Source organism: Bremia lactucae, linkage group LG8, assembly GCF_004359215.1.
Source record: "Bremia lactucae strain SF5 linkage group LG8, whole genome shotgun sequence".
NCBI lineage: Eukaryota > Oomycota > Peronosporomycetes > Peronosporales > Peronosporaceae > Bremia > Bremia lactucae.
In genome coordinates, this window is record NC_090617.1 from 4,371,673 (window position 1) to 4,381,879 (window position 10,207).

A 10,207-nucleotide genomic window follows, 5' to 3' on the forward strand; every position below is an offset into this window, starting at 1 on the left:
TTGTTTTTGTAGGCAGATTTAGCAAGATGATACATCTTAGCTGCGGTACCAGAGTTGATCACGACTCTGGGCTGTGCCCGTGTCTTTATCGACACGGTATTCAAACTCCACGGGTTACCCTATAAACTGGTCTCGGATAAAGATCCACGGTTTACGGCGGAGTTTTGGCAATCCGCGTTCCGATCTCTCGGAACACTGCTAATTATATCAACTTCTGATCAACCAGAGGCAGATGGTCAGACGGAACGCGTAAATCGGGTGCTCGAAGAGAAACTTCGAGGTTACGTCCAATCGTATCCACATGCTCATCACGCGTCGAAGTTAACAACGAAACGATGTCGATGTCGAAGCAATCGACATCGAAAATGAGACAAATCTCATGGCAGTGCGCACAAGCGCACTGTTAAAGACAAAACAAATAAGTCAGCAGAGGAATTCCTGCTAACTCGAGAATCAGTAATCCGTTTCGAACAGATTTCATTGCTAACGCAGTAGACCGTCAGAAACGGAACGCAGACAAACATGGAAGAGCAAAAGTTCTTTCAATTCAAATTAATTACCTAGTACTAATCTCAACGGTAAACTTACCTAAGCGTGTAGTCACTAATGTGGGTAGCAGTAAACTACTACCAATTTCATTTGGCCTTTCCGTGTACTGCATCGCAGAGGCAATGCGTACACAATAGAATTGCCACGTAGGATGCGAACGCATCCTACGTTTTATGTTGTCTGCTCCGCCCAGTACGCGGTTTCTTCCGAGGACGGGTCTGACCACTCTTTTCAAGAATGTCTAAGAGATTCTTGTGATCGCGAACCAGATTCTCATGCTGAATCTGGCTATTCTCATGTTGGGTCTAAAGATCCTCGAAACCGCGATGAGCTGACGACAGCTCATCACGAAGATCGTGATAATTCTGTTCGTACTCCAAAATGGAGTACGCACTCTTCGAACGGTCTTCCAACCGTTCGATATGGTGAGCCTACATCGTCTGCTCTAACGAGCGACACTTATCGCGCTCGTGATCAATACCCTCCTCCGAATCAGGGAGGAAGCGATCAAGTTTGTCGATGTTCGACTCTAGATCCGACACATGGGTCGGATCGAATTTTCCCTCCTCCGCCACAACCATTGTTGGATTCCTACGGTGGTCAACGTTTTCTTGTAAAACGTATTCAAAACCATTGTGATATGAAGGGGCAGCGAACGAGTTATCTTTGTTCGCTGGCGCGGTTATCCACCTTCGCATGACAGCTGGGAGCTTCGTTTCCAGCTGGTTGTTGACGTTGAGAGCCTCGTCCGTCAATATGACGAGACCCATCTGATGGATCAGACGGTCCATCGGAAAACACGCACTTCTGGCGCATGTAAATCGATTTCATAACATCAATCGCATCGCGCATCCCGCATCTCGATAGAGATGCGAGCCCTTCCCCAGGGCGAAGAAGGGAATAAACATCCCCTCTTACTCGCTTCGTGTTGTCTACACAACACGGACTGGGATCAAAGCCATGTAGCTTTGTCGCAATAAATAAGAGATATTTAATGTGAGGAGCAGTCTCCCCAGACAAGCTACTGATTAGCTGTTCGGGCAAAGCCACGGCTTCTTCTCAGGGGCAAGACGAGACATTGTAGTGTCTACGATCCCCTCAGTGGGTACCACTTAATTAGGGGTACCACAAGAACTTTTATCACGGTGGCTTACGCTATCGTCTTCACCACGCACATAAATATGTGCGGGTGACGGCACGGAACACGGAGCTGACGATGAGAAATCATCCTCATCGTCGGAATCGAACATGCTGTCGCGAATGCTACCGGCACGTCTATACGAATGAGCCTCCTCATTCGAAGACTCATAGTCAGCCGCCTAAGGATGATCAGGCGACTGTTCTGTTCTCCCCGAATCGGCCATTTCGTCCGACTCGCATTCGTAGTCGACCTCCAAAGAGGGGTCGCATTCACGTGGTGTATCACTCTCAACATTTAGTGTTGTGCGAGTGGAAGATACTACGGCAGACGGAACGTCTGCCGCAAGAGTTAACAGTGCGTCTCCCCCATGAGTTGATTCTTCATGCGATGTAATTTAGAATGATGGTTCTGACCAATCAACATCGTTTTTTAAACTAAGTGGTCACATAGTGACCACTCCATCCAATGACAGTCAGAGTGATTGTTGTTGAAGGGAGGATTGATGTAACGGGGTGTATCGTTACATGAAATTAACACTTAAAGGTAGTTAATAAATAAATTATCTAAAAGGTAAATAATATTTGGAGGATACTACTTTAAAATAGTAATGTTCAGAATTCTTATCCATAACTAGGTATAGGCCATTATAACTATTTATCCCGCAGAATAATCAAATGTAGATCTAAACAAAACAGAGAGACAGATAAGAAAAGATTTCAGTCGCATGTTTAGTATTAGTTTATAATTAAGTTAGAGTTATCAGATAGAAAGAAGAGATACTTAATTATATTGATACAGTTTTCATTTTACCCTCTTTAAACTAATTACCTTAACGAGAAGTCTTCCTCTGCACGTACTAGTCTAAGTGAAATAACGTAAGGCACCACTCGCAACTGAAGCAGTACAAGTCGTAGTGCCCTGTTACAATAAGGTTGAATAGTACTGATCAGTACTAGCGAAATGTCCCCGTTACATAAGATGCACTGGGTGGGTATTCCATAAACTTAAGTCAGACAGCGTGTCGAGAAGTGAAGAGATGGGGGGGGGTCCGGTTAGCAAGAGGGGGGGGGATTCGGTATAGCTGTTCTTTATTATTTATTTTCCTATTGTGTAAATTACATCTATGTAACGGCACACATGGGCTTTTTGCGTTATCGACATCCTACAAGTGTGGTAGCTCTGAGTCCGCGAACATCGTTAATAGTAAGAATATGGAAGCGGGTACAAACACTTTATGAATCGGGCCGATAAACAGCCTTTTCTAGTGTCTGGCTAGATTTTAACGGCGTATGCATCGAAAACCTTTAAAGTTTGGGAAATGATTTTGCTACCCGCATTTTCTTATTGCTCCTGAACATTAAAACGTCCAACCCATTGGCTACTTCCTGGCATGCCCATTGGCTACTGTCTCGCGTCCTGTCTTTAGCATGTATGTACAGTGCCCTACCAGACGTAACGGGACGATGCCAGGTTTACTTAGTAGTCACATACAGAACCGTTTTTTTCAACCCAGCATCACTCCATGAATATTCGTTCATTCTGTTCAGAGTTATGATTAAATGCTCTCGAAATTGGCGGCAGAAAATACTTTGATAATCCAGTTAACTGCTTAAAGCCTATGGAAGGATGTGTAGAAGTTGAAAGGCAAAGGAAGTGAATTTTCACCCAATCGATTACGACAAAGTTTGTCTATATTTTATAATTTAATTTGAATAAGCTCAAGCTTTGGTGCTGATACTTCAAACCTCCTTCTCAAATCGGTCATCTTATTGTCATATAGCAGATTTCAGCCAAGCGTTTTTAAAAGGAATTATATCAGTTTTGCCGGAAATAACGAAAATATTATTTACTCTTCAAATATAAGATGATTATTTGGTTGGCGGATATTTGTGATCGTTCCAAAATATAGCGATAAGTATGACATAAAACTTGAGAGCTTTCACGACGACTTTGTTGTCTAAATTGATTTTGTTGTCTAAAGCAGATGGCTTCTATGCTATCCATAAATTAACGCCGAGAGAACTGTTCCTTACGACTTCACTGAGACGAAGTGTGCGAGTGTATATCGAGTACATTTTAACTGGCAAAAATACGATTGGCTTTATGTACCTCGTAAATGCTTTAATAAAAAATTGTACAATTATTTATGTCAATGTTCACCTTACTGCAGCCATAACTTTAAACGGTAAGCGTCGCCCCCATTTAAATAGTACCTGACCAAGCGCTCGTCACGCACAAAACCCAGATTTTCGTACAGGCGGATGGCGCCCTTATTGGCAATTTCCGTCTCAAGCATTACCTCTTCGCAGCCATCGTCCCGCATGCGCTCAATGGCCTTCTGTGCCAACTGCGAGCCTATGCCGCGGTGGCGAAATTGCTTTTCTACGGCCAGCATGGCAATGTATCCTCTCCAGTGCCGCTTTGAATCTTTTCGAGCATTAAGTCCATCGTCTCCCGTCTCTTCAGGCGTAGCGCCTAGCGGCTCCTGACGACAGATTATGACTCCGACGAGCTTTTGCTGCACTCTCGCCAAGATACTCAGCTGGGGCCAATTGTATAGAAAGTAGCGATACGTGAAGATCGAGTAGGGCTCTGATAGGTCTTTGTCAATAAGTTTTACGAGCTCCGCGAGCTGTTTTTCTCCCTGGTACTTCGAGAAAACTACAGCATTGGTGTTAGCAGCACTGGACGACTTAGACTTGGCCATTTCTGTTGGGTACAGGGTTATCACTAAAAAGCGAACGTGTATGATGTGCCGCACTTCATTCTCCGTGTCAACCTCTTAGAATTAAGTTGCTCGCCACTTTAACACAAAGTATCCGCGCTGACTTTGCGAGCTTACCTCGAACTTAGTCAGTACTCTTCCAAACTACTGGCCAGCAGAGCTCTCCCCTTAAAATGCAATTTAGTAGGCTGTTTGTGGTCCAAGTTGCGCAATGGCGACCCCACGCGGTTGGCTCGTATCGTACCGAGTCATAATCCAACTCGGAGACCCTCGGCCAAGTCACTCTTGTTCCTCCATCACAGTACATTCCCACTATGGCCCCAAAACGTCGTTCTCGTAAGACCACCAAGGACGTCTACGCCAACGTTTCCCCCGAAGAGCGTACGAAGCTTGGCGCTGAAGCCAAAGAGCGCGGAAATGCTGCGTTTGCTGCCAACGACCACGCCACGGCTATCAAAGAGTTCACAACGGCCATTGCATACGAGCCCACAAACGTCATTTACTTTTCGAATCGATCGGCTGCGTACTTGTCTGTAGGCCAGGCCACGCCTGCCATGCAGGACGCAAAGTCTTGCATTGAATTAGACAGCAAATTTGCCAAGGGGTACGCTCGTCTCGGAGCCGCTCACTTTTATATTAAGAATTACGCCAAGGCCATTACAGCGTACACGCAGGGACTGACTGTCGAGAAAGGCAACAAGGCCTTACAAGCGGGTCTCACCCAAGCGCAAGCCGCACAACAAGTGCAAGATGAAGAGATCAGTGGCGTTGAAATGGACGAAGCTACGCGCAAGATGAAGCGCATGGAGATTGAGGAAAAAATCAACAAGGCACGAAAGGAGCGGGAAGAGCGTGCGAAACGCGCTGAAAAGGGCTTTTCCGAAGTCATTGGCATTGATCTCGGCACGACGTACTCGTGTGTGGGTGTGTGGAAAGATGGCCAGGTCGAAATCATTGCCAACAGTGAAGGAAACCGCACGACGCCTTCGTGGGTCGCTTTCAACGACAGCGAGCGTTTGATTGGTGAAGCTGCCAAGATCCAAGCCGCTAGTAACGCGACCAACACGGTCTTTGATGCGAAACGTATCATTGGACGCAGTTTTAGTGACGACGTTGTGAAGAAAGACGCGGCGCACTTCCCGTTTACGATCAAGGAAGGTGACGATGACAAGGTGTTGATTGAAGTAGAATTCAAGGGCCAGAAGAAAAGCTTTACACCCGAAGAGATCTCGTCTATGGTGCTGCTTCGGATGAAAGAAACAGCCGAGGCGTTCTTGGGACAGAGCATCTCTCAGGCAGTTGTGACCGTACCGGCGTACTTTAATGATCAACAGCGACAGTCGACCAAGGATGCTGGCGCGATTGCTGGTTTGGACGTGAAGCGCATTATTAATGAACCCACGGCAGCGGCTTTGGCTTACGGTCTCGATACGAACGCTGGTACCGATGGCAAAGCGTGCAATGTTTTGATTTTTGACTTGGGTGGCGGTACCTTTGACGTGTCGATTCTGTCGATTGAAAACGGCATTTTTGAAGTCAAATCTACGGGTGGTGACACGCACTTGGGTGGTGAGGACTTTGACAATAACATGGTCGAATACTTGCTCTCGGAATTCAAGCGCAAGAATCGCGAGTTGGACCCATCGACCTCTGCACGTTCCATGCGTCGTCTCCGGACAGCGTGTGAGTCTGCTAAGCGAATGCTGTCTACTACCACGTCGGCGTCGGTGGAAGTGGACTCGTTGTTTGACGGCGTGGACTTTTCATCGACCGTGACGCGGGCGAAGTTTGAGTCGTTGAATGAAGAATTGTTTAAACGATGTGAAGAGACAGTGTTGAAAGTCTTGGACGATGCCAAGATGAAACCCGATCAGGTGACGGAGTTGGTGCTCGTGGGTGGTTCCACGCGAATTCCCAAGGTTCAGACGATGCTCTCGTCTCTCTTTGGTGGCAAGGAATTGTCCAAGTCTATCAATCCTGACGAAGCCGTGGCGTACGGCGCAGCTGTCCAAGGTGCTATTTTGGACGGGATCCGGAATGACGCAACCAACTCGTTGCTGCTCGTTGACGTGACTCCGCTGTCGCTTGGAATCGAGACGGTTGGCAAGGTTATGTCGGTGCTCATTAAACGAAACACGGCAATCCCAGTACGCAAGACACGCGTGTATACGACGGAAGAAGATTATCAAACGTCGGTGGATGTGTGCATTTACGAAGGCGAACGTGCGTGTGTCGAGTCGAACAATAAATTGGGCGAGTTTAATATTTCAGGACTCGAGCGAGCAAAGCGTGGCGAACCTCAAGTGGAAGTGACGTTTGAGATTGACGCAAATGGAATTCTTAACGTCTCGGCGCGAGACAAGAAGACAGGTGCGAAAGCCGAGACGACCATCTCCAACAACCGTGGTCGTTTAAGCCAAGAGGATATTGACCGAATGGTGGCCGAGGCGGATAAGTTTAAGAAGGACGATGCCGAAATGTTGCGTCGCATTGAAGCTCGCAATGATCTCGAACAGTTCATTTACCGTGCGATTGAAATGGCTCGTGAAAAGGGAGACACGAACGTGGAAAGCGCGATTCGTGACGCACGCGATTGGCTCGAAGACCACGAGGAGGCTACGCTTCGTGAGCTTGAAGATAAGAAACGGATGCTCGAGCGCATGGTCCGATTCTGAACGGATTCGTTCCTTAGCTTTAGTCCGCGTACAGTTAAAACGATCAACAAGCTTGTTATTCATGTACTTCAAACTAGCAGCCAAACACGTAAAGATTATCCAATGATTATTAACTTGTTGTTTAATTTTGTTACGATACTACTTTAAATGACATTCTTTCATTTACGTGAACTCGAGCGGCAGGTACAAGAGATTGTTTCTTGCTTATACCTCCGGAAGAATTCAGAGCACGCAATTTGTCATTGACAACTTGACCGCGATTAACTAATTCTTAACAATTGAACTCTTTTCGAATCATAAGTTTACAGAGTGTACATGCGAACTTGAATAGAATCGACTCGTTTTCTTGCCTTACGTACTACATTCAGCGCTATATGCTTGGGTCTACGCTATCAGAATATTAAAAATTCACCATTCCTAACCGAAATTAGTAAAAGATTATCACCATTTCATTAATATTAGCGATCGTGTTGACATCGATCTAATGACGATATGCAGCTACTAAAGAAAACGGTAATCGTTGGCTCTGCACGAGTCGTCTCCTTTCGTGCCGTACTTTTTGTTAGCATTACTCATTGAGATCATTTTCTTACCATCAACATCGTGTTTGCGTGCCTTTATCTGGTGGGCAGAGAAGCACATACGTCCACCAACTAAAGCTTTCAATTGCATACGCTGAACCTTGATACTGTCACAGACGAAAGCGATAGCCGCGTGCTGGATAGAAGAAACTTTTAACAATCCAACATTAACGAGGTATCCAGCTTTGTACGTGATACTTGCGGAGTTCGAAGCCTTGAGGCTTAGGACCTGGAGCGTGACATAAGCTCTGGGCGATTCAACGAGCACACTGCTGTAATCAACAGACTTGATGGCCAGAGTCGCTTTGGCGCCACTGTTGATCAGAACATTATTTTCGATGACAACGTTGGCCTTGCGCTCGGTCTTAATGCGCCTCACAGACCGGTAAGGCGCTAGAGTAATTACAATTCTCACACGTCCAGACGATCGGTCGCTAGGAACGGAAATGTCGAGGTAGCGACCGACAAAGTTATCGTCACTGTCAAAATCGAAGTCGCTGTCAGAAACGTCTTCGCTGTCAAAATCGTCGAAACGGTCAGCGACGTCATAATAAGCATCCTCGTGAGAGATGGACACAGCATCGACAGCTGCGAAAGAATGGCCTGTTACGTTTACGAAACCAAGAACTCCTTCGGGAAGGTAATTGACGCGATGGATTAAAGCCTTGCCATCAAAGCTGAGGCGAATTGAATCAAGCGTATTTTTGTAATCATCGCTTTGTAGTGTCCACTGCTTTGCAAATTGGGAGTTGTCGTGCTGCTCAATAGGACCCGAAATGGTCTCAATGTGAGCCTTTCCGTAAGCCGTTTGCGAGGCAGCGGCGAGTGCAATTACGAGAAAATTGCGGGTCTGCATAGTAATTTCTTAGGGACCACTAGATCGTTACAACTCTTTTTAGAGAATGAGTTTGAATGGATGGCTTTGAGGTCCTTGGCGACGATGGCAGGCTTCAGGTAGAACCAGCCGTGCATCACTCAAGCGACACTGTACCTCTCCGCGCAACGGATCTATGATATTATATACATTCATATTCCCTTTGAAAGCTACATGTACTGGTCTATCATAGCGGCTATTATTTCCTGGTCGCTAGGATCCGTCGAGAGATACTCCTACTGGCTATAAACTGGTCGCCAGGATCCGTCAAAAGCTAGAGTTTTAATGATATATTCATTTAGAGCGGGTAAAAACCAGCTTTTCGATGAGACCAGTCTTTGGCTCCGAATCATTTTTATCTTTATGCGAGACAATGTTATGTTCTTTGTTGATAAAACGTCGATATTAGAAAAAAAACTGACTTCGAAGCCAAGATGCTTACCGGACTGGCTCTAACCATTGGAATGAGCATTTTTGAGATTAGTTAAGGCAATCTATTAAATCTCAAGAAGATAAAACGTTTATCAATTGCAGGTGGGTGAATCATTAGTCATTTCCCTTGCTAGTAGTACACAGTACCAAAAGGAGGTTACAAGCTTCGTTAGGAGCATTGGAACATTTTTCTTTAAGCCTATTTACTATATCTAATTGGTACGCTTTTTGTTTATTTCACCGGATTCTTGTGCCTTTATCAAGGAGCGATAACAGAAGGTGCGTTTCTTCAGCAGTTTCTTAGACTAGCAGCTGATGCAAGTTTCTACTATTATCTGGGTGCGCACCCAACCGTATCGCAGAACAAACACAAAATAGACCAATCAATACAAAAAAAAAACTAATTTTAAGAGAACCAATTTACTAGATATACTATCGTGTCCGTAGGCAGAGCTATATTATGATTCTTGTCGTCAGGTATGCACGAAAGTCGATATCTAACTTTTCAAAGAAGCATGAATTGAAATAAAGACGAATGATTGTGTACTCACTTATCGTCAAATATAATGCAACTCTTGTTACCACTCATTTTAACGGGACACTGCCGACTTGTACTGCTTGAGCACGAGGCCACTTCGCACTGCTACAGTGCGAGTGGTGCCTAACGTCATCACGTCACTTCATGTACACAAGTACGTGCAGAGGAAGACTCTCTTTAAAACACTTGCTTAAAAATGGGTTAAAAAAGTAAACTATATTTAATATTATTAAGTTCATCTGTTTCTATCTATTCAAAACTAACTTAATTATAAACTAATTCAAGCATGTAATAAAGTCTTACCTATCTATCTCTTTGCGCGCGTCCAGCGCTGACTGGACCGCAGATGTAACGGGGCACTGCGACTTGTACTGTTTCAGTACAAGTCCACTTCACACTGCTTCAGTTGTGAGTGGTGCCTTTCGTTAAATGACGTACACTGTACGTATAGAGGAAGACTTCTCTTAAGGCAAGTTAGCTTAAGAGTGTAAAATGAAAACTGTATTAATATAGTTAAGTGTCTCTTAATCTATCTTTGTAAATGCTGACTTAACTATAAACTAATACTAAACATGTAAATGAATTCTTATCTATCTTATCTTGTAACTCTCTTTGATTACTTCTACAGCTGATTAGTCTGCGGAATAAATAGACATAATGGTCTATACCTATTTATGGATAAGAATTCAGGA

At 44.9% G+C, this 10,207-nt stretch overlaps 3 protein-coding genes across 3 annotated transcripts; 1 reads left to right on the forward strand and 2 right to left on the reverse strand.

Moving 5' to 3' along the window:
• Positions 1-3,766: 3,766 nt before the first annotated feature.
• On the reverse strand, positions 3,767-4,397 carry CCR75_001740 (uncharacterized protein; the record flags this gene model as incomplete). The annotated part of the gene is made up of 2 exons (XM_067959841.1): positions 3,767-3,809; positions 3,904-4,397. The coding sequence occupies 2 exons, from the start codon at positions 4,395-4,397 to the stop codon at positions 3,767-3,769; spliced, it is 537 nt and encodes a 178-aa protein (XP_067815786.1).
• Positions 4,398-4,729: 332 nt separating this feature from the next.
• CCR75_001741 (uncharacterized protein) lies at positions 4,730-7,090 on the forward strand (the record flags this gene model as incomplete). The annotated part of the gene is made up of 2 exons (XM_067959842.1): positions 4,730-6,187; positions 6,653-7,090. The coding sequence occupies 2 exons, from the start codon at positions 4,730-4,732 to the stop codon at positions 7,088-7,090; spliced, it is 1,896 nt and encodes a 631-aa protein (XP_067815785.1).
• A 501-nt stretch (positions 7,091-7,591) lies between these two features.
• CCR75_001742 (uncharacterized protein) lies at positions 7,592-8,527 on the reverse strand (the record flags this gene model as incomplete). Its single annotated transcript, XM_067959843.1, has 1 exon — positions 7,592-8,527. The coding sequence occupies one exon, from the start codon at positions 8,525-8,527 to the stop codon at positions 7,592-7,594; it is 936 nt and encodes a 311-aa protein (XP_067815784.1).
• Between the last annotated feature and the right edge of the window lie 1,680 nt (positions 8,528-10,207).